This window comes from Phaenicophaeus curvirostris, chromosome 1, assembly GCF_032191515.1.
Source record: "Phaenicophaeus curvirostris isolate KB17595 chromosome 1, BPBGC_Pcur_1.0, whole genome shotgun sequence".
Classification (NCBI taxonomy): Eukaryota; Metazoa; Chordata; class Aves; order Cuculiformes; family Cuculidae; genus Phaenicophaeus; species Phaenicophaeus curvirostris.
The window spans coordinates 165,620,396-165,645,290 of NC_091392.1; the positions used below are offsets into that span (position 1 = coordinate 165,620,396).

The 24,895-nt window shown below is 39.8% G+C and overlaps 1 protein-coding gene across 16 annotated transcripts in view; it reads right to left on the bottom strand.

Annotated features, from left to right (window-relative positions):
* LMO7 (LIM domain 7) overlaps positions 1-24,895 on the bottom strand; it is a 144,319-nt gene that overhangs the window by 72,777 nt on the left and 46,647 nt on the right. For 15 of the 16 annotated variants that reach the window (XM_069880170.1, XM_069880157.1, XM_069880140.1 and 12 more), the window contains exon 4: positions 6,864-6,970. In XM_069880170.1, the coding sequence (XP_069736271.1) occupies positions 6,864-6,970 (107 nt within the window). Of the gene's footprint in view, positions 1-6,863; positions 6,971-7,179; positions 7,215-24,895 lie in introns of those variants that run through there. The other variant, XM_069880209.1, reaches the window with a different exon arrangement.

A 24,895-nucleotide genomic window follows, 5' to 3' on the forward strand; every position in this document is an offset into this window, starting at 1 on the left:
ACTGACAACAACCCTCCATTCAAAAAGACTATCTTTTCAGGGATTTCTATGCTGATTCCTTTCTTCAGTGATATATCTGTCAGTGGCAGCTTTCATCCCATAGAACAAGAACTTCACTTTGTCTTTGTTGACCCTACAGACAAAAGCACCCGGAGCAGAAAACACAAGTGGAAATGGGAAACCTGCCATATTCCCAAGGACTAGACAGAAAGAACACGAAAGCCATGAGAAACATCTAGCATCTATATACATATATATATATATATATATATATAAAAATAAATAATCTTTTCTCCAATTGGAAACTAAAATCTACTAAGTATTGCACAGTTCTTTTTCTACCACATAAAGAATGGGAAATTGCTTAAGGTCTGAATGTAGAACTGTAAGAAGCTACAGCTGCATTTAACCCCTCTCTGCTACTGCTTTCACTGGTATTTTCAGGAACCCTATTGTATCTTCACACTTAGTGGCTGCTCCCAGAAAGACAAGTGAGGCAATTTTATCACTGAAAAGAGGTGCTGGTGTTATTGCAATCTGTATTACAGGATAAAGATGGTAGGTACTAGAGAATGTTTTGGATTTTGCTTAACTTGGCACTAGAAGGCATCCTTTCCAACAGCCCCTAAAAGCAGATGGTTGCTTAGCAAGGGATAAGAGTTGGAATATAGCAGAGTGGTTTTGTACATACATTTAAATTAGTTTACTTTTGGATGATCAATATGATTGTTCATCCTTATTTAATATTAAGAAACCCCACAAAATGTATCCTGTTCCAGATGGATGAAGAGCTGTAGAATATATGCTTTTGACTGCATCACTTAGCAACTATTTCATTTTATCAAACTTTATGCTAAACACATTTAATCTCTGTGCAACTTTTCTGTGGTATTTTAAATTGAGAAAGTATTATCTCTGAACTGAAATAGAACCTGTCTCAAAAAGTCAGCTTCTGAAATGCTTGAACAAATAGATGAACATGACAGATTGTTGTTACTTCCCTCCAGTTGGTTCTAGAGCTTTATGCTACAGAAAGTGCAGCATTTAATTTTTTCCAGGCCTGTTTTTTTGCTTTAGAAAATTATGAAAAATAATTGAGCTAAAAGAACGTAATACCAAGTAATACCAACTATCTCAAAGTTAGAAACACCAGGGCTAGACTTGGAGCTCTGTTACTTTGTTTCATGTATGTGCTTAATCCTACTTCAGTAAAACTTCTCCAGCAGGGTTTTCTGTTTACTTCATAAGTTTTCCACTTCATTTAGTGCACATGACAAAATAACTGAAAAAGTAGATAGCGGCAAAAAGGTGAAGACCTTATCTGAATATCAAGTTCTGCAAGGTGCTGAGATAGTTCCAGCCATATTTGAAGACAATTCTTGAGTTCCATTCAAGACCTACTCTAAAAGTAAACCTTTCATATTAATATTAACAGAAGTAAAATATTTTTATTTGACATTTTACTGAAGAATCAAACTAACAACGTAAAACTCCAACATCCGCACTCAGGCGCTTGTAGTAGCTTTAAAAAAGATTGCTATTTAGGATTAAGGCAGTGAATTGTTTCACAATTTTCTTTGCTTTGTTTAATTTTTTTATCTATTCAATATATTAATCTTCGAATTTATTTTTAGTATTTAATGAGGCTCTTTAAATGGATAACTCATTATGCAAAATTAGAATTTTTTTCAGATAGGAGAAATAATTTGCTTGAAAAAAATCTGTTGACAGGCTGAGATAATTGGGCTTGTTAAGTCTAGAGAACAGAAGGCTCTGAGGAACAGCCTTCCAGTACTTAAAGGGGGGCTACAGCAAAGGCAGGGAAGGGCTTTCTATCAGAGAATCCAGGGACAGGATGAGAGGAAACAGTTTTAAGGTGAAAGAGGAGGGATTTAGATCACATAATAAGAAGATTTTTTTTTTTTTTTCCCCTGTAAGGGTGGTGAGGCACTGGCACAGGCTGCCCAGAAAAGTTGTAGATGCCCCATCCCTGGAGGTGTTCAAAGGCCAGGTTCAATGAGGCTTTGAGCTGCCTGATACAGTGGAAGGTGCCCTGCCCACGGCAGGGGGGTTGGAACTGGATAATTTTTAAGGTCCCTTCTAACCCAAGCCATTCTATGATTATATGATTTTAACTATGCCATCCGCTGGATTGTGCAGGCTGTCTCCTTTAGAACTGCTGATCAGGGTAACACATTCCATCGCTTCTGTGCCTGCCTAGGCATACTCTCACTTTTAACTCCATGCCATAATTTTTCTAAGAACCCTTCTACAGCTGGCAAGAACTGGGTGTGTCACCTCTAAAGAGCTGGGCTAGGAAGTGCTTAATATTTTTAAATAGTAACAGTGCTGACAGTCTCTAAGCTTGTATTACATTCTTTGACAGAACTAAAAAAGAATCAAATGTAGTATTAAGACAACCTTACATTACTACCCAAAAAAACCTCCAAAAACCGAACTAAACTCGAGTTGCTGGGCTTTAAGAGAATATCTCCTGATTAAAACTAATCAAATGCTAGGCTACAAAAATCAAATATACTGAAGGAACTGAAGATGGACACGTATGCATTTACACAGATAATTAGTCATGAAACAAAAAGCTACACACATCTGCCGAACACTGTAGGTGAGTAATAAATCCATCTGGATAATCTTTATAGGAACACATGACATTACTGTACTGTATCATTGAGCCATAACTTCTCCAGATTTACAGAAAGACTGAACTATAAATCTCAGCCATTAATCCACACTTGCATTTTCACTGGAAGAAAAGAAATAATCCACGCCAGAATTTTTTTCCACATTATCCAACTACTAATCTCATCGCTGATCTGGCAAAGCATAAAGTTTGCAAGTCTTTGAACAGCAACCAGTAATTTTAACCAGCCTTCTTCACACAAACTTGTAAACAATAAAATTTTAAGGAGATTTTCTTTGCAAAAAGGATAATCACATAATCACTTGGAACTGAACGTCTGGATATTTAAGAGGATTCTTGCCTCTCCCGTCCCAGATACTAGCAGTAATTACAGAGAAGGGTTTCACATTGTGCCCATGCATCATGTCACTTTCAATAGAAAAAGTACAAGTGAAAGTTGCAACCTCCCTACCAGATCAGAAGATTATTTTCTTTTATATCTTCTGACAAGCCATGATGAACACAGGATCTTTACCTTAACTCAGCTGAGCCAAGGACATTACACCATGTACAAATAAAGAATCTGGTATTTCTTAATGTCTTGGTGCCATTGTTGATGAGGCAGAAAGGCAGCACTGTAGGCAAAGGTACAGTAAAAGGCAGCAAGCACACTCAGAAATGAGGTACGTAGAGAAAAATTTTCCTGCTGGGAAGTGACTCTGTCTCAGTGGACTGAGATGCTAATAGCTTGAGGGTGTATGATTTCCCACAAAGCCAGAAGGAGGAGGAGGTACCACAAACTGCCAGACAGCAAAGATAGGAGGAACACAGGAAACACCTTTTCCAAGTGAACTCGATCTTCAGCAGGGAAGTGTTCTTCCTGTGGGACCTTCCCAACACCAGAGGCATCACAGCTATTAGACAAGTCTAACCAGGGAGGTTATTCTCCCTCTGTACTCGGCACTGGTGAGACCGCTCCTCGAATACTGTGTTCAGTTCTGGGCCCCTCACCACAAGAAGGATGTTGAGGCTCTGGAGCGAGTCCAGAGAAGAGCAACAAAGCTGGTGAGGGGGCTGGAGAACAGGCCTTAGGAAGAGTAGCTGAGAGAGCTGGGGTTGTTTAGCCTGGAGAAGAGGAGGCTGAGGGGAGACCTCATTGCTCTCTACAACTACCTGAAAGGAGGTTGTGGAGAGGAGGGTGCTGGCCTCTTCTCCCAAGTGACAGGGGACAGGACAAGAGGGAATGGCCTCAAGCTCCGCCAGGGGAGATTTAGGCTGGACATTAGGAAAAAATTCTTCACAGAAAGAGTCATTGGGCACTGGAACAGGCTGCCCAGGGAGGTGGTTGAGTCCCCTTCCCTGGAGGTGTTTAAGGCACGGGTGGACGAGGTGCTAAGGGAAATGGTTTAGTGTTTGATAGGAATGGTTGGACTCGATGATCCGGTGGGTCTCTTCCAACCTGGTTATTCTATGATTCTAAGTGTGACAGGGACAGAGATGCAACCTCCTAGCCAGCGTCAGAGACCAAGACGGGTGTTGGTGTCTTCTCCTGAGCAACAAGTGATAAGATGAGAGGAAGTGGCCTCAAGTTGCACACGGGGAGGTTTAGACTGATATCAGGAAAAATTTCTTTTTCTGAGAGTGTAGCATTAGAACAGGCTGCCCAGGGAAGTGGTGGAGTTACTGTTCCTGGCCTGAAAAGCCAACTGTTTCAGCAACAGTTTATTTAATCTATTTTGTGCAGACAAGAAGCATGCTCTATAACAGTGGTGCAACAGCAGCATACAGAAACACTGCTGAGGTGTCAAAATACACACTGCTTCAGGCACACGTTAATGTTATCCTGTATAACCTATCATAGCTGGTTTAAGATGTGGGCAATTAGCCTCAGGTTACAGCAGAAAAATTAATTTGCTTAGGAGTGTTAGAAAGCCAAAAATTAAATGTATTTATTTATAAAAATGAGCATATAAAAGTTTTCCCTCTATGTGACGAGAGTTGATTTACTTTTCATGTCAAGTCCCAGAAAGACAGAATATAGTGCAAAAGTAAGACACGAAACAATATCCCTTTTCTGAGGCCTGGCATCATACAAGTTTTGAAGAAATCTGTAATTCAGCTTAACATGTGAAATGATTATTTCTATTAAATAATAATAATGACAAAATAAATAAGATAAAATTCCTGAACAAATAGTACTTGTCTCCTGACACACACAACTCTCTCTGGAAACCCTCTAAAGGCTAGCTTGCCCTCTAGGTAATCAAGTGACGTGTAATTAGCTTTTCAATGGGGAAAGTTATCTTCATAGAACTTATTTCCTTTATTTCTTGGAATAAAACTTCCCTCCTGTCCCTCCTCAAGTTCCTAAATACATCAAAATGTGCCAGCATAGTTACATAACCACTTTACAGCATGCTCAGATACATAAGTTTCAAATTATTCTGTAAGCATTTTACACACAGTGTGGGACTGTCATGATGCGTAACATGTAGAAAAATCAAACTTATACTGAAACAAATTAAAAAAGCATGGCTATGCAGCTGGCAGCCCTTGCAACTCCAACCCCTTGTATTGCTGTCCATAAGAGCTCAACAGTTAAACCCGTTTTTTAAAAAAAAACACTAATTAATTGACTGCCGAGTAGCCATGATTAAAACCCCTATTACCTTACAACAACTTCGAATTCCAGCCTTACACCCTGCTCTAGGAGCCAAGAAGGGAATCGCTGGAGGTGAAAGGACTCAAAAAAATCTCCAGTGACAGACCCACTAGATAAATTTCATGGCTGACCTCACTTGGGCACTGCAGTTAATGTAGGGACAAGTTGGACAACATATCTTGCACAACAGCTTGATAACTCAGCCTCTACGCGGTTTCATCTTGTTGCTATTGATGCTGCTGACTGCCTCCAACCCTTCCCAGCTAAATCCTTGGAGCAAACCACCACCAAAGTAACTATAGCAAGGGTTTTATGGATAATTAAAGCGTGGTAGAGATTACCAACCCACCAGCTTTTGGCATGACATAGGAAGCAGCAGGAAGAATACCAGCACCCTGGAAAGGCACCAAGTCCCTAAACATCCCATTAGTGAGAAAATATGTTTCGGGTATGAGTCAAAGACTGGAAAGTGTGTTGCCATCTCAAGTATCAGACCTCAAAACAGCATGAGCTTTCATTCTGAAACGAGGCAGAGAGTATGTCAACACGCTAGCACCCGATCCACCTACAAGAGATTTCTAATTAAAGCAGTTACGTGTCATTTCATGATATTTTTTTCCCCTCCGTGTATTTACAGAAGGATTACTGCCTATTCCTCTTTGATAAAACTGGTAATTTAAAGACATAAATAAATTCTTAACATTTAACTTGACAGATCTCCAGCAATTTTTTTTTTTTTTTTGGACACCCAACAAGAAATTCACAACAAAAACAGCTAATACTGTAACAGAGCAAGATGTCATGAGATGATATTTTTCCATGGCATATATATCTTAAAACACCTGTTAAAGTGTCCTAATACTAAGTCTCCACCTGAATCTGTCAGAAACTAGTAATAAAACTCATGTTAGGAGGCACTGTAGTCCTGAAATTTGTGGATTCACTAATTATATTTCAGAACCAAATCATTGCTATTTCACTGGAAAAACCTCTTCTCTGTAAATATGACAGTTACCCTGTGGGCAAGTCAGTACTTGGTTTCTACTCACACACACACTCCTTGACAGGAGATGTGACATTCAGTGACAAACACCTGATTAATATTTGGAGTGGCAAGATCAGTGGTCCCTCAGGAAAACAGTAGCTGAGCCTCAGAGCCATTCAGATAAGCATCAAAAGTAACACTTCAGCCTCCCAGATTTTACATTGATAATCTCAAAGTATAAAGGGAAGTGATGATTTCCATCTCATTTAATAGTTGGTTTTGCACCAAGTTTAAAATAACCTGAACAGCTTCCATCTCATATTAAATGCTGTAAATATCCACTAACAATCAGTTTGCTTGTAAGGCATAACGCTACTTAATTTTCTAAATTAAATTTGTGCAATGATATCTACCAGTCTTAATACTTAAACCCACACCACACTATTCAGAACCAGATTAAAAGAACAATTTTTCATAGGTAAACATTAAAAAAAAAAACACCAAAAAAACCAAAACCAAACACCTATGAAACAGCAAAGAGAAAAAGAGGGAAAAAACAAAACTAGAAAACTCACTTGACTGTAACTCGATTGGACAAATCCTGAAGATCTCCTGGGTGAAAAAGTTGAGCTTCTTTCAGTCCAATATTTTCACACGCTTTCAGAAAAACATTTATATTATCCTGTGAAGAGAAGTAGAAAGCAGTTGCTTAGTTAAAAGCACTAAGCAGGTTTTGCAAGACGATTACTGTGAGCCTTTAAATGTCAAAGTCCAGCTCACAGAAATAATACTGAAAAAGCAATCTTCTGGATCATAAACGCAGGTCGTTTCTCATGCGCACAGGCAGGCTGGTTTGTGATCTCAGTGACTGAGGGGTATGTTAAAGATTACCTGGCATAAGGCAGCAGTGAGCCAGCAGGCAGCAATCTCCACTTTGATGTCAGCTCTGCTCAGCAAACAAACGCCCTCTTCCTAGCTTTGCACGACAAGCCTCACCTCTTGCCTTTAAAAATAACCCCAGCTACCAACATTCACCACCCAGAAACTCTTGGCAGGGGAGGAAGAAGAGGAGGGACACACTGTTTCTAAGCTCACAGACCGATGAGGGAATACTGCACCTGGAGTCTGCGTTTGGTTGCTGAGCAAAGCTCTGGAGAGACAGAAATCCAACTGTACTAAGCTTTACTGCTTCCTTACTTGGGGAGAGGGGGGGTTCTTTCCTTCGTGTTCCTCCCCTTTCCTCTCCACCCCCCTCCAGCTTACACCAACATATATCAAAATATAGGTGCGGTGTATTACAGTACCCACTCACTGCACCTGCTGCAGATCAAACGAACAGCAAGAGCAAGGTTAAAATATATATATATATATATATATAAAATACAAGGATATAGAGAGAGAGATTATACAACTTGTGATCTCTTTCCACTTCACAAACAATAGGCAAGAAATTCCTTCTTGTTAAGGTGGAATGCTATCAACAACAAAAGAATGTGCCCTCTTGCGTACTTGCTCCCTTCAGCTGGAAGCCACAGGAAAAGGTACACAGCATTACTTAATTCTTAAGTTACGTACAGCCCTGTCATTCGAAGGCTTTGTAAGTCAAGCTACTGGAATCAGAGATTCACAGTATGGAAAAGCAATTTAATACATCTTAAACATTTTTTTGACACGTACTCACTGGATGTAACAATTATTCCATCATTTAAAATTTATTAGGAAAAGGACTCAAAGAAAATAGCAGCTGCTTCTAATACATACTTTAAATAGTAAAACAAACTCAAGAGTCCCTACAACCTTCTGTTTTGAAGCTCCCTAGGATTCTAGCATTTCTTATCACTCTGTAAACATGGCTTCATTTGAGGAAAAATATTTGAACAAGGTATTCCCCATGCAGGCAGCAGACTCTGTGTTACCACATCTGAAAGACCTCAAGTGTCTCACACCATGAAGATTATGCCCCAAAGCCTGATACACAATATGCCACAGTAGGGGCACACAACGTGACAATGATGATGTGGGACATGATGCAGTGGCAGATGCGTGGAGAGGGCCAGGAAGGACGAAGGGCAGGCAACTTTACCTTTGCTTGTATAATAGGTCCTGTAGTACCCAAGGGGCTATTTGCCAAAGTGATGAAGGTAGAGCTTCATACTGGAAGGTGTAACTTCAAGAGTCATTTACTTTTCCTTTCCAAGCAACATCCTTCTTTTCTTGCCATGCAACATAGGTAAAGCTGGATAGATGTGTCATTTTTTTTAATTAATATTTGAGTGTCACATTAGTACCAAAACCCCAAGGACCTGAAAAGGCATTATTTTTTCTGCATGAGAGGCCCCAGGCTACAGTCTCACTGCAAGAAGAGGAATTACTTGCTAAACAACACCAGACATGTAAGTATCAGGTCAGTGTTCAGGGATCTGGAGAGTCCAAGCTGAAGGGAGACCTTATTGCTCTCTACAGCTACCTAAAAGGTGGTTGTAGGAAGGCTGGTGCTGGTCTCTTCTCTCAAGAAAGAAGCAATAGGATGAGAGGAAATGGCCCCAAGTTGCATCAGGGGAGGTTTAGATTGGATATTAAGAAAAAAAAATTACTGAAAGTAGAGTGAAGCATTGAAAGAGGCTGCCCAGGGAAATGGTGGAATCGCCACCACTGAAGATGTTCAAAAAGCATGTAGACATGGTGCTTTGGGACATGGTTTAGTAGGCATGGTGGTGTTGGCCTGATGGTTGGAGTGGATGATCTTAGAGGTCTTTTTCAACCTTAATGATTCTATGATTCTAAGAAACTGGCAGTAGGGTAAAGGAAGAAAGCAGCAGAGCAGAAAGAACAAGTAGTTGCAAGGTAATGAATGAAACTACACCAGTGCCAACCAATGCAACATGCTCTGATTTGCCTAACCAAACATCAAAACCCCGAACAAACTCACAAACCAATGGGTTACATCAACTGAACTAGAGAGAACAACCACAAGCTGCAGGTAAACAAGGAAGGAGAGTCAGAGATACAGAGAAATGCACGCTGTCTACATCCAGAGTAGAACGAAAACATGGGAGAAGACTTTTTTATCAGTGGCTGCTCAGCTACACAGCCACCAAATTATTAGCCCATGAGAAAACTACATTTTTAAGCAATTAAACCCATCAAATATCAACCTCCTGATAAATAACGCAGCCCCCAAGAACATCATCACTGACATGAGTCAAGATCTTCAGAAAACAGCTCATAGGCAGGAGGGTATAACATGGGAGAGAGAACACAGCTAGTCACAGCACTTGCTGGTGTGCAGGATAAAATACTGCTCAAAATCTTCCTCTCCTTAGCCAGCAGTTGGATCCTGCCATCTTGCAGCTGACTGCCGCAACACCAGGTCTCCTCCTGTGAAAACCTGAAATTTACACCTAGAACATCGGGAGAGAGTACCCAAAACACTATTGCTCAGGTTTGGATATTAATACTAAGAGGTATGAAGTCAGCAAATCAGCACTTCCAAACACTGTCCTTGCCAAGTTATTCTTGACCATCCCTAGTCATTGTAGTAAATCACAGAAGCTGCAGGTCTTGAAATAGCCAGCAGCTGTTTTAAACTCTACCAGAAAAAATGAACCCGAAAATTAATTTTAAATAGCACTACAGAAATAAGCAGGGAAAAAAATGACAAGCTATCAGCCTTGTAATTAGATTTAACATTTGAAATGTTAACACGAACATTGCTCAGTGATTAATGTGCTCAAATATAGAAGCCATCATGCTACTCCTTTTACCATCATAACTGTACTTTAATAAGACTAACCGTCATTACCACCTTCAGCTCCAAAGGGTATACAGCAATCTCAATGTCCTCACATTCCACAAAAAAAGATTCTTTTTAAACATTCCGAACTCAAAACCCTGCAGAAGCACAACATACCAGGCCTATCTCCTGGTGACCACAAGTCATCAAAGCTGCTCCCAAACTCTGTAAATGAGGGCAGAGCATTTCAATTTGAGAATTATTCAAATTAGTAGAGTTGCAGAAAAAGAGGAGTATGATGATGAGTGATGACAAGGCATCTATATAATGAGAACTGGAGAACTTGGTTTCATTAATTCCAGTGAAAGCACAAGAAGCAATACTGCTACTGTCTACCAGCACATGGGAAGCAAAACCAGAAGGGAAGAGAACAGATGCCCAGTCCAAAAGCAAGGACCCATGGTTAGGCAGATCAAACATTACATAGAAAATATAAAGTTTCTGATCACTAAAAGAGAAAGCTTCCAAACTAGCAGAGATAAATGGGGACAAAAGTCAAGTTGGTGACTTTAATACAAAGCTCAATCAGTGCATTTCAGAGCATCTGAAGTTGGAATTGGCAGAACAGAATTATAGTTTTTAGATGACAACAAAAATAAAGCCCGAAGACCTAGCCACAAAATTCAAGTGCAATGCATAGTTGGTACGTTATTACTACTTCTAAGCATTCTGGTAGGAGGGGGTGGGGAGGCTGGATGGAAACTGGGGGGAAGCTATTTTTTTTTCTCCAGACAGCACGCATGATGAAACAACAGATCATTTCAGATGCTCCCAGCACTATGTGAGATTCCCACATGCTGTACAGACTTAGATTAAACACAGCACTGACTTAGGTAGAGCGCTTATCAATCAGCATTTCATTTTTAACTCAAACTTTAAAGCAGACCACACCCAAAACCTCTGCAAAGTCATAATATGGGAAGAAAGCAGCCAGCAGTGAGAAGAAGATCATCCATGACCAGGCATTTAAATATTGCTGTTTGGAGGAATGGCAAATGATGCTGCATACTTTCAGGCATGCACCTGCTTTTATGGTCCCCACAGGGCACCAAGAACTACAGAACCCTCCCAGTACCTGTTGCTAAAGCATCCCCCTCTAACCAGTGCTGAGAAGGAGACAAGATAGCATGGCCTTATTGAAAGTGAGACTGTGGCCCATATCACCCTCCGATGTCCTAGCAGAATAGGACTTCCTTTCTCACTCCTGCAACCTCAGCACAAGAAGAACAGTGATCTGTTAAACAGAGTCCAGAGGAGGCCACAAAGATGATCAGAGGGCTGGAGCATCTCTCATATGAGGACAGGCTGAGAGAATTGGGGTTGTTTAGCCTGGAGAACAGAATGCTTCAGGGAGACCTTGTAGCAGCTTTCCAGTTCTTCAAGGGGGACTACAACAATGACAGGGAGGGGCTCTTTATTGAGAAATGTAGGGATAGAATGAGGGGGAACAGTTTTAAGCTGAAAGAGGGGAGATTTAGATTAAATATTAGGAAGACTTTTCCTGTGAGGGTGGTGATGCACTCACTGTAACAGGTTGCCCAGAGAAGTTATGGATGTCCCATCCCTGGAAGTGTTCAAGGCCAGGTTGGATGCAGCTTTGAGCAATCCGATTCAGTAGAAGGTGTCCCTGCTCATGACAGGGGCTTAGAACTGGATTACCTTTAAAGGTCTCTTCCAAAACAAACCATTCTATGATTTTAAACTCATGGATATGAGAAGAGGAAAGAGCTCTGCAGCTCCAGCAGGTAAAGGAGGTATGAAGAGAAGGACCTCAGCTGCAGGGCTCCTCATTCCTATTGCTGTCCTCCAGACAGCAAAGAAGAAAGAAGCCCATCACTGTATGGAAAAGCATGAAAATATGACACCTTCCTTTAAAAAATAATAACTAAAAAAAGAAAGACATTGTGGGATCACAAATGGTAGTGGTGCTGTGCTTACAACTGTTACCAGCTCATAATATATGTCACCATGGTAAGAACTTGAGACAAAGATGATGTAGCAGTATGAAAAGGAAGACAAACATAGCACTGTTGAGGTAGTGCCAGGGAAGTACTTAGGTTCCTCAACATCAAAAAAAACCACACGGGGTGGGGCGGGGAGGGAGGGGGGGGAATAAGAAAGGGCACTTCTAAATTGAAAAAAAATAGCAGGAGCAACAGTGAAATCAGGGAAGAGACAGGAGTAGACATGCAAAAACAACCAAGAGAGAGTTGATCTTAAGTAGAAAAAAAAAATCAACCAAACAACCTGAGAAGGGACATAACAGTGGGTAAAAAAAAAAAAAAATTTAAAATATCTAAAGTAAAATAGCTTGTAGTAAAAGGTAATTAAGAAGAGAGGTCTCCATATAAGAATGTGTAAATACCATCTTATAAATACAATCTTATTTTGACTACTTATGTGCAGCACATCACAGTAAATTCAGCTTGTGCATTTGAGCTGCAATTTAATTAAAAAAATAAATCCCTCATTATCATCATTATCTGGGTGGGGCAAGAATATTAATTTAAACAAGTGTGTAAATACACTTGCTTTTTTTAGGGTGCAGTCATGCTGTGTGGTAAGCCTGTCTTCTCCCTAGTTAACTGTTTCTCAGAAAACCAACACACACACTGCAACACAGTGAGATCTTGTAGTCATACAAGTTATGTATCATCATGCAATTCAGTTGGCATCTAGGAGAAAAAACAATTTAATTAACAGTGTTTTGCTATTTTTCCTGACTGCATCAGCCAACAGATGAAGACAGTCTGTTGTCTCTTGGTCTTATGCAAATACCCAACTGTTTCAATATAAGTAAAGGCTTTAACTGCTATTCAGGATGTTTGTTCCTTCAGGATTTTGGGGGGCTGGGATTCTTAGGTTTTGTTTTATTTTTTTTTTTCCCCAGAGTATGAAAGGGAAAAATGGGAACATAATTTAATAATGGTATCTGATGCTTCCAAGACTATGAAGCACATTTGCTTAGAAATACTACAGCATCATCCAAACTGTGAGTCAGTGTCAAAAATTGGTTTAAACTTCTAGACTCCCAAAAAAAAGAAAAATACTCTGTACCTACAGTGCCTAGCAACAAGAACTTTTGACATTTTAGGAGGAAACTGGTGCTTTTTTTTTTTTTTTTCTACAGAATTCTGAAAATCATCTGAATAGGCCATATTTAACAGCGTGGTTGGGGTTTTTTTTTTAGTACTACATTTATGACTCCAAAGACATTTGGAGTCTTACACTGTGTCTCTTATCGTGTCTCTTTCAGTTTTGCATACATGACCAAGCCTCTTTAATGGTACCTGTATTCCTTAAAGTAAGGGCCTATTTCCCGTATGAAAAGTAGAATTTTTTTTCAAGTAGGAAAGGTTTTCATAGACACAGCGTTGTAACAACCACTAAAGGTAAGTGAAATCAGTTTAATACAGATTCTACAGCTGCATTTTGCAGCAGCATCACTGAACTACGTGTTGTTTATATTCAGAGGTGGGGTGAGGGAAAAAACCTACAGCAAGAGCTTGTTGAACAAGTTGGGTAACTTGCTCTTCCTCGGAGGTACATTTCAGTTATTAGCAGTGGCTGTGGGTGCGGGGTGGGGGCAGAGGGTTGAGGGAAAGAGCAGGAAACAGAGCTGAACCGACTTTGTGGTCTGACCACAGGCCTGGGAGCCAGAAACCACCAATTACCACTTTGGCCTTGCATGTTGGGATGCTCAATGCCCATCACCCACTTGTCCCGTATCTAGACTGTGATCCCAGCTCACAGAGCTCTCTGTTTCTCAGAAGGCTGCTAACGGGTTCAACTTTGAATAGAAAGGAGGAGGAGGAGTAGGTGGGATAGCTAAACTAGTTTCTTTTCTCCCTTTGGGGGGGCAAAACTAAAAATAATAGTTAAAACAAACATCCTTGCAGGTGTAATTTGACTCCAAGAGACCTCAAGGCTTCTGTTCAGTAAATTATCCCACCTGTAACAGCATGCATGGACCACTGTATTGGCCAAAGACCAGAAACAGTACTAATTGCTTTGCCACTCCCCACTCTGTGCCCTTTGTTGTTTTGCTGTATTGTATAAAAATAATAAATGACTGTGATCCTTGACCACAAGGATTCCCTGCCCCAGCTCTATGCATGGTTACAGACACCAACTCTTCATCGACTCACTTCCAGCCTTGCCCTCAAAAAGCAAGTGCTCCCACTGCCAGAATGCATCAATGAAACTTTCTGCATAAATTCTTCCAATGCCTTGATGCTCCCAGTATCAGTAACTGTAAATCACAGCAAGGAGAAGGGATGTTCCCATTCACTGTTGCAATTGACAGATCTCACCAGAGCTCAGCCATTACAGAAATCATGTTCTGCAGCAGCCTTAGACAAGAAGCATCTTGACTCTGACAAAAATGCCCCTAATCCAAACCCTACCTCCTTTTGTGATGACTGCAGCCAATCACAGACCTCTAAAGACCAAAGTGTGTGCTGAAGGATCTTTCCCAGAGTTTGTTTCTCAGCTCCTTGCACTGCCCACTGCTGCATGTCATGGCCAGCAAAAGACCTCTCTGCCTGGCTCACTGTCATTGCCTACAAGCTCCCACAGGCAGCACGGAGCTCCACAGTTTCTTTCCAACTGGAGTAATGGGATTAAGGAAAACACACACAACAGAAAGAAATGGGGGCTTTTGAGTCAGGAATTCTGAGCTGACAACTTTTAAGGTGCTTGATGCAGGAAGGGTCCAACTGTCCCCAGAGTCTCGAAATCATTACCAGGCATTTGCCTCTTGCTATGCTATAGCATAACCTTTACTATGACATTACAGTCATATATTGCAGCAACAATGTGTACCAAATGAGCCTTTTACTGATGAGAGAGTGAACGTTAGGTTGTAAACTGCCCATGAGTTTCTGGGATGTCACTGCTGCCAAATAAGGCCAGATAGAAAGGAGAAGGGTCAAAGTACAGCACAGGTACGTTGGGCAGACATGCCCAGTTAATTGAGATAGCCCTCTGTACTTCACAGCTTCATCCCATTTTAGACAAGACAAAGGGAATACCTCACCCAGTTGTAGGTATTCTTACTGTAAAGAAAGTATAGGCTTGGAAAGCCAGTGTGGAATAACCATTCCAGGTTATTTCCGTGTTTTGACAAGCCTCAACTCTCCCACCAGTTATTACCATTGCAGTCAAAGTCAAGGAGGAGGGAATAAATAAATAAAGTTGTGCCTTTCACTCTGAACAGTATATACAAAATAGACTTTGCAAGTGAAGTGTGTAAAATACTCCAGTGCCAAGTCACCTCACTACACAGAATGGGAATGACAGTAATCCACTTAAAGGTGTAACTCCCCTGAAGCTTAATGAGTAATAAAAGAAGTAAAGACCTCTTGTTCTTGAAAACACTAAGGTTTGGCAGAGCTTGCTTTTCCCCTCTACCTTCCCCCTTTAAAAAAAAAAAAAAATATATATATACACACAATTTTTTCTGTTTTGCTCACACAGGTTAACAATTTTATATACATGAAATTCAGCCCCTCTGTACATAGGGCCTGAAACAGAGCAAGTTGCCTCAGATCCTCAATTCACATAGTCCCTGATGTTTACACTATGATTTAGTACTTCATTCTTCCTAAAAGACAATTTGGAAGTTTCTTCTAACATTGCTTCCTTCAGCAGCTAGACTTCTGGTTTTGCCTCCAGAGGAAAGGAACCTTCTACCATATTTAACTCTTGCTGTCCTATGTGGGCTCCTCCACAGCGCAGAGAAGCTCACCCTGAATGCCCGAACCAATGAGCAGATTCAGAGACGATCTGCCTTGCAGCCCATCTGAACTGCATTCGTGCCAGACTCGCTGTCCTCATGCCCCACAGAAAGCAAGCTCTGCCACTGCAGCAGCTCAGCACCCTACATTCAGCAGCAGCTGGCACCTTACTTAACAGCTCTTTTACATACATCACCAGAGGAGGGTGATTCAACACAGGCACACGGGTGTGGAGGTGTTCAGACAGGCATTAAAAGATGTGGTATGAGAACTCTGTACCAAACAGAAGAGTGAGTAACATAGCTGCACGGCTCCAGCACTGATGCTGCAGAAAAAAATGTTATCACTACTGCAATTAACATCTACTTTCTTTGGAAACTGCCACAAATTTTAAACACCGCAGGTCAATAAATACCTGACAAGACAGAGAAAAAAAGCACTATGGAGTCCAACATATAAAGATTTAACACAGATAAACACTGCCTGCTGCAAGAAATCTGAAAACCACACTTCCTTGGCAAAGGCAGGAGAAATGAGATTACAAATGTCACAAGTATGATTTAAGGTGTGTACCTGTTCTACGTAGTTGACATTTTTTTCCGGTTAGGAAGGAATGTTACTTTGCAAACACATAAAGAGTCATAAGTTATTTAAGGAAATAAAAATAGCATGCAAATGACAGTATACCACAGACTACAGCTGATTGAGCTGATAAATGGAAATTTTTTGTAGTTTGTTTGGCAACTGTATGCATGTATTTTGTTAAATGCTAGCTAGTTGAGGCAAGAAGGGTCATACTTTTTGAGACCTTTGGTTTAAAGCACAAGGAGAGATGAAAAGCATCCACATTAGGAAGTTCTTGCTGCCCAGTCATATTATTTCACACTTAGCTTAAAAGAATTTTTAAATTAAATAATTCGCATTTTGACATCTCATCCGAGAAACATGATGGAAGCATCAGTTTGGAAGATGTGATCTCATTCAAAGCATCTCAAAACACTACTTTTGATTCATAGAGATCAATAAACACTTATTGTCCCCTAACTGGATATCAGGGTGAGCAGTTGAACTGTCGTTTCTTGGAGTCTGCACCCATATAATTCTTCCCCACTTACGCCTCCTAGATACATCTTGCTTCACCATCACCCACCCAAAACCTGTCAAGTTCAATCTCCTGACTGGGTTCCATTCTGCCTGATCGAAATCTTGAGCTGCTACTAAAAATGTCACAAAGAGTTTGCATCAACCTCCTATTTCCCCACACCCTACATTTCAAAGTATTTAAGCAACAACAGAAAACAATCAAAGGAAATTCAAGGCTAAGGCTGAAACATACCATATGTTTTCAAGCAGAAGGGCACAAAACATCAGCAAACTACTGCCGAGATTACATACTCCTACTATCAGGCATTGAAAGACTAGAGAACAATGTCATCTATAGCTATTAATAACCAAACTTCCTTTCTAGCACACAGCCCTCTTCTCCTAATTGTCTAGCAGAGGTGTTTCCATACAAGCTACATTCCTCTTTCCCATAGACAGCAAAAAGAGTACCAGAAGTGATTTGTAGTTCCATATACATTCCTATCAGGTCTTGCATCACCCCTGACATTTCTTAATTTACAGGGTTAGGTTCCCAGAACTCAGGCCAGACATTTATTTTTTGTAGGCTTGCAGTATAGTCTATGAGAGAATTGAACCAAGAGTCAAGATTTCACTCCTACCCTGCTCTGACTTACTGATTGGCCTCAGGAAAGCCACTAAAACTCCCTGTGCCTATGCTCTGCTATCTTCAGGTGTAGAACTGAAACCATGGTGAGCACCTCTTTGTGAAATAGGCCAAAATATAACATTTTACAAAGTTCTTATATAGAGATAAAACTTTTCTTAAATTCTTAAGTGTAATGATCAGGCTTCTAAAACACTTCATAGATTTACAAAGACCAAATAAAGATCATAACTTCCTATTTTACTAATTATAGAATCATAGAATTGTTAAGATTGGAAAAGACCCTTAAGATCATCCAGTCTAACAGCCAGCCCACAACCACCGTGCCTACTAAACCATATCCCAGAGCACCACATCTACATATATTCTGAACATCTCCAGGGACACTAACATTCCTCTTCCAGTGCTTTACCACTCTTTTCAGTAAAGGAAATTTCTCCCGATATCTAATCTAAACCTCCCCATGCACAACCTGAAGCCATTTCCTCTTGTCTTGTCACTTGTTACTCCTTTTAAAGATTTTTCATCTCCCAGGTTTTGTGCCCATCATTCTCATAAACAACATCTGCTTAAGAATTTGAAGTAAAGGCAACTGAATCTTCTGCATTTTACAACAAAAACATACATGCTAATTTCCAATTGCATTTTTTTTTTGTAGCCCTGAGAAAAATCTCACTAAAATTAATGAAGACATCTAACACGTTTTTTGATGCTTACATTTGAAATAGCATGCTGTGTCACTTCCCAGGTGTAAAGATATTTTCTCAGACTAATAAAAATTCTTTTATGTCCAGGAGACTTGTTTGAGCATTTCAGCTGGACCACTGATCAAAGAAAATATTTTCCCCTCCCATGTAATTGTACTTGTCAGAACAAAACTAGATACTTAAGGTGTATCCTAGTCACTTATTTGGTAACAAGCAGGTAAAAGTCCTCACCTGGTTTAAGCACCTTTAAAATCTGAAGATGTTACTGCACTACTTAAAACAATGCAGTAAACACCACTACACATCAGAATGGTTTTTGGTGTTTAAGATTGTATAATTATAGCTTGAATCCAATCCGCTCCGGCTAAGTGCAACAACAGGCTAAAATATCCAGAGGAAATAAAAGGCAAAATGCACAGAGAATATAGTGCCTCAAATTTCTCATTTGGTTTGGTTTGTTGTTGTTGGGTTTTGCTTTTAAATAAAATAATAAAATATGATTACTTTAAAGTTAATCTGTCCTGCCTGGCAGTTACCATTTCCTTCTTGAAAACTTTTGGAAGTTTCATTACCTGCAGCATAAAAAGGATACTGAACAAAAAGAGGTAGATAACTAGGTCTATAAAAGAGAAATATGACACAATTTCTTCCTGAGCCTGTATTAAATGTGTAGGCTGCCTTAAAAAGGAAAGCACACATTGGATGTTCTGTCAGACCATACCCACTTTCACTTTCTCTCCCTTGTTGGTCTTATGCATATATAGAAATAAAGAATAAAAGTCAAAAGAAACACTAAGTGCTCTCTAATAACTAAAATGTCCACACAGACAAGCAAAGATTATCCAAAGTTTCTAAAAATCCTTGTCTTCTGAATTCCCCAACAACTTTTTGAGTGTATTAGTTCAGAAAACTGGCATTTAGGTGCAGGAATTCACAACTTTCAGAAAAAGATGTGCATCATTTTGTGCCTTGCCTTATGAAAATCAATACAGGACTAATGAGCTTTCAGATGAAAGACATCAATAGGACTTATGCAACTTGAGGGAGGCAATTCTCCCCCTCTACTGGGTTGTCGTAAGACCTCATCTGGAGTATTTCATTCAACTCCGGATGCTTCAGCACAGGAAGGACGTGGATCTGTTGGAGCGAGTCCAGAGGAGGGCCACAAAGATTATCAGAGGGCTGGAGCACCTGCTACATAAGGACAGGCTGCAAGAGTTTGAGTTTTTCAGCCTGGAGAAGAGAAGAGACGGCTCCGAGAACGCCTTATAGCATCCGTCCAGTGTTTAAGGGGGGCCTACAGGAAAGCTGGGGAGGGGCTTTTTATCAGTGAATGTAGGGACAGAATGAGGGGTAACAGTTTTAAGCTGAAAAAAGGGAGATTTAGATGAGATATTTGGAAGAAATTTTTTTCCTGTGAGGGTGATGAGTCACTGGCACAGGGTGCCCCGAGAAGTTACGGGTACCCCATCCCTGGAGGTGTTCAAGACCAGGTTGGATGAGGCTTTGAGCAAGCTCATCCAGTGGAAGGTGTCCCTGCTCACAGCAAACCCAAACCATTCAATGATTCTATAATAACTCCACTCTTCACAGCATTGCAGCATACACTCTCAACCTGTACCTCTGAATTTATTGTCCAAAGACAAATCAAAATTCCAGGACTTCTATCAGCCATGAGGGAAGGGCTCAAGGCAGAGCTCACAGCCACCGTGTTAGCTGTGACACATTTTGATCCTTATCAAAAATGTGACTTTTTTCAAGGAAAAACCAATGCTCCACATCACTCAGTATCACACCCTCGCTGCTGCAGAAATACCAGACAAGAAAACAGAGCATGTTAAATGGATATCAATTCTTCAGTCAGCACTCAATAACATTTAGGAGGCTATTCCTTATGAATGTTTTTGGACACTGTTAGCAGCTGCACAGCCACCTTAGCCCATCTAAGCTGGAGCATTTATTTTTTTGGTGTTATATAGCAAAGCAAAGCAAATAACAGTAGTTTTTATATAACAGATTATGTATTTTTGTATTTGCCCTTCCTCATATGCCATGAGTGATAGAAAGAAGTTCTCTTATATTAATTTTCTCATACCAGACAAACTACTAACACCACTAATGTAGCCCATACTAGTCAAATATTTTTTTTAAAAAAAAATTTTAAAAAATACAAAATGCAAGAAAGAAAGAAAGCATGGGCTAATATGAAGGCTATACTAAACACAAGGTGAACAGCAGGAGAAAATAGTCAGGATTTTCAGCATGAAGGAATTAACTTTGATAGTAGATCTACTTTAAAAAAAGCAATCCCTTTGTCAAATTAATGCCAAGTTAAAATAAAATGGCTTATATTAGTAGCACCATCAGATTTTTAAATTTAATTGGAAAACATAACTAATTTGCTTCTAAGTAACTTAGAAAAGGAACTTTGTAGCCAAGTCCTAAATAAAACATAAGTGAACTAATCTTCACATTGCAAGTGTGGATTTTATCTCTGAAATTGTTTTAAAAGTGTCATTCCCCTAGAACAAAAAAAAAAAAAAACAAAAAACCAAAAAAAAACCAGAACACCCAACCTTTCAAGAAAACTTTCCCACAGAAAAGGAAGTTTTGGCCAGCTCTACCTGATGACAAGAGATAAGGAAGTACCAGGGCGGTTCCATGGTTTGCAAAGCGTTAAGCACAAAGTCTCAGAAAAGTCTTTCTTAATGGCAGTGTTTTTATCTTCTCCACCCTGTCTTTATCTCTCCTCTCATTTTGGGAGAGTTTTCACATTTGTCCCTTCCTAGCTTTATTATTCCCTTCTTTCCTGGTGTAGGAGGTACATGCCCATGATCTCTGTATCAAAGTGGCTCTCTCCCACTATTTGAGATGGTTGCCTGGTGCAAGTGGAATTGATACCTTCTGATACACTAAGTAAGTAAATTTTAGAATGTAACAAAATTACATTAGATAGCATTAAACTGAAGGAATAATGTTTGAGTAGCACTTGTCAGATGTACACGTTGGGCCTTAGTGAACCAGGAAAAATCCCACCTGGAAAACTTGTCTTTACCCTAAAGGAAACTCTATTCCCAACTAGAACAAAAAAAAAAAACCCACCTAGAGTTTCAGATGCACATGTTCAAACTAGTGACAGCCTAGCTATGTGCAGTTTTTTTCTCTTGCATGAAAGGGAAACAAATATTCACCAAAAAAACTTTCTGCCAAAGCTGAAGAACTTTATGATGACATTTGTTACTAATATTCATCCAGCACTCACATTGAAAGTCAGTTAGCAACAGCTCTACCCCTTTGAAATGAAGGACCAACTTCAAAAAAAAAAAAAAACCAAAACACTAATGGCATTTCATTTACAATTCTAAAAACCCAATAGCTTTCTACTCTGCCCTGTGGTTTGACCACAACCCTCAGATCTCTGATGTGATGAAACGCTTCCCAACCACAGAGCAAAACACTGCACTTTCATCTTATTCAGAAGCCACAAAGAAGGTTAAATGGACTTGAAAAACTGAATTGGTACGCTGCACAGCAAGGTTCCCATTAGCCAACTCTCTCCAGAAAAGATAGATTGACTCTAACTCTGAATTTGCTTCACCACCTGGTCTCAGCTGGAAACTTAGTTTAACTAAAATTTTGCCCTGCTACAGAGCATGCAGTTATTTATCCTGAGTAATAAGGAACGTATTATTCTGACAGATGCGTCAAGCTCACATACACTATACAAAACTCATTCTCCTTCCCACTGTCTATGCATTATAACTTCCATCTCCGCTCATGATTCTCTGTGTTCAGCCAACTGAGTTGGAAACGAGGTTTCTGGAGAAGAATGGCACTGCAGCCAGAGATGCACCTCAAAGTGCTCCACAAAGCCTTGTTAGAAAAATACATTGTCAGACCACACAGTCCTCCTCCTCTGTATGATTATATCCAAACCATCTCACATGCTGCGATTCAAGGTGAAAACACCATATTAATTAAGAACCAGCTTTTCTCTGTGTTTGCCTTAGCGAAGTATTTATTTTATTTCCACCACCACCTTACCCTGAGAACTCTAAACAAAAGAATTTTGCAGGATCTGAACCCTTGAAGATGTATCAATTTGAGTAATTCTCTTAATATCGCATCTCTTGCTTATGTAAGTATGGGCCAGAAAAATTGGATTTTTAAGGCAAACTGAAGTTTCACTACTATGCATAATGAAACTTCAGCTTCCACAATCCTCTGACCTTCTGATTACCCTTACCATGTCCCCCAGAAATGCCAGAGGGCTTCAGGAACTGTTCCTATGTGCCAATATGCTCTGCTGTACTAGGGAAAATACAGGCATCGCTCTCTATACAAACTGTGTAATTTGGGAAGTTTGCAAGATAAGCAGAAATTAAATTTTCATTTTCCAGAAACTGTTTAGTGCAAAGGTTTACAGTATTTTTAAAAATGGCCAAAATTAAAGCAAACAAACCAACAAACACATCCCAGCTAACTCCCCTCTGAGAAATCTATGGGGACAACTTGGTCTCTAAAACCTGCCATGTCCTGCTAAAAATCAAAAAGATGCAGATCTCTCTGCAATCATTGCTCAAGTTTGGTACATGGTTTAGTTTCAGAACATGGTTTAATAGGCACAGTGGTGTTGGGCTGACAGTGGGACCTTCTGATCTCAGAGGTCTTTTCCAGCATTACCGATTCTGTGATTCTAAGTTGGTCCTTTACACCCTGCAGCCAGCATGCCTTATAGCTCAGGAAACCACCTCAGGAGCTGCATGGGAAGTATGCGCTGCAGAAGAGAAATGGAGCAGTGGGGCTGCAGCAGCAAGCTGCAATGTGGCTGGGTCCAGCCCTCCTTCCCAAAGAGTTTTAACAAACTCTCCCACGCAAGCTGTAGCCCTGCCTTCCTGCACCATGCCAAAATTTCCTGGTACCAATTCAGCATTTTTTTAACTGAATGCGAAGTTTAATTTCAATATTTAATCATAAAAACACATAGTTATTTATCCATTCCACTCTGATTACACCTGAACCACTGTGATCCACACCCAATGTTGCTAGGTAGCAATATAATCAAACTAAAGGTGAAAGCTAAGCCTTGTTTTCAGTTGTCTAAAATGTGCTTGGAATTTAGGTGATCCTGCTAATATAAAGTCCCTGTTAGATTTTATGGTAACTAAGGTGTCATAAAAGTAAATATGACATAACAAATTAATAATGCATTTACCTAATTTACCCAAAAGCACTTCACTAACTCAATACAACAATGTATAGCACACAGTATTCCCTATAGCAGAACAGTTCTTTATTCACTTAGGCTTTCAATTCCAATTATACTCAATAAATTTGTTTTCAAAATAACCATGAACTCAAAGGAACAATATAATGAAACCCTTCTGGAGACACAACCAAAGACACCTGTTAAGCATAGTATTTCTGTATTGCTGAAAAAAGAACGGCCAAGTATTTGAAGTGAAAATAAAGCTCAGAAAACATGCTTATATGGAAGTAAAACAAACTCCCTATAGAACAAAACCAAATCTGAAGAAGTTTCTGGAGGGAAAGAAGGAAAAAAAAGAAAAAAACTCAAAACAAAATGTCTTAACGTATTTGGTTTCTTCCAGTAATCAGACTGCCACAAAATTGTTGAGGATACAGGGGTTTTGTTTCCTTTTAATCAGAAAAGCCAAGAGAGAAATGGATGCTAGCTGCCCGATGAGGAATGCATAAAATGTTTTGGAAACGAACTTGAGGACATGAGTCTAGAGAACTACAGAGAGGAGCTATGAAAAGAACATGATTAAAAGATCTTCAGATTACAGGATTTGCAAGACTGGAATTCAAACTGAGGCATCTGTTTATACTTTAGAAAAAAAAAAAGGCCATTTCTTGAAGTCAAATTCTCCATCCGGTTTAAAAAAAAAAACAAAACAAAAAAAGACAAAAAGAAAACAAACCGGAAAAAAGGTCCCCATACCAACAATAATTTCTAAATCTCAAAGACTTGGTGGGGAGCAACTAAAGCAAGACTGAAAGACACTGAAAATAGCAGAACTGAGAGCCACAGAAGTATATAGACAAATCCTGTCAGACACCAATGCTTGCTTTCCTAGAAATGCACAAAATAATCGTTTTTAGTTTCAGTACAACATGCCAGGATGAAAGCTGGGCTCTTCAAAGATGGAATATCTGAGCACGTTCCTCTCAAGCCTGGGAAAATACATCACCCCTCCCACTATTGTCACTGTAAGCACCATCCTCTGAAAGCCTCTCCTTATGGCCCTCATTATTCTGATCTTCTGAAACCGAAGTATTTACGTAAACCTTTTCCAGTGTTATCACGAAACATCAGCTCTCTCAATGACTACCTTCATAGGGTATTTTATCACCACCACCCCTGGGTGATCTTGGTTTATGAGAATCATTCACCTTCCCTCCCCTTTGCTTTATTTTTGAAGACTAGTAGGAACTAGAAACAACTTGAAGGAGCATTAATATGCAGCAATTAAGAGATAAACTACACACCTAAAGAATACTCCAAATTTTTACATATGAAGAAAAACAAAGAAATGTATGTGAAAGGAAGTTCTTACAGTTATGATTCAATGCAACGCTTCAGTCACCACAAAAACGAAATCTAACCTACGATTTT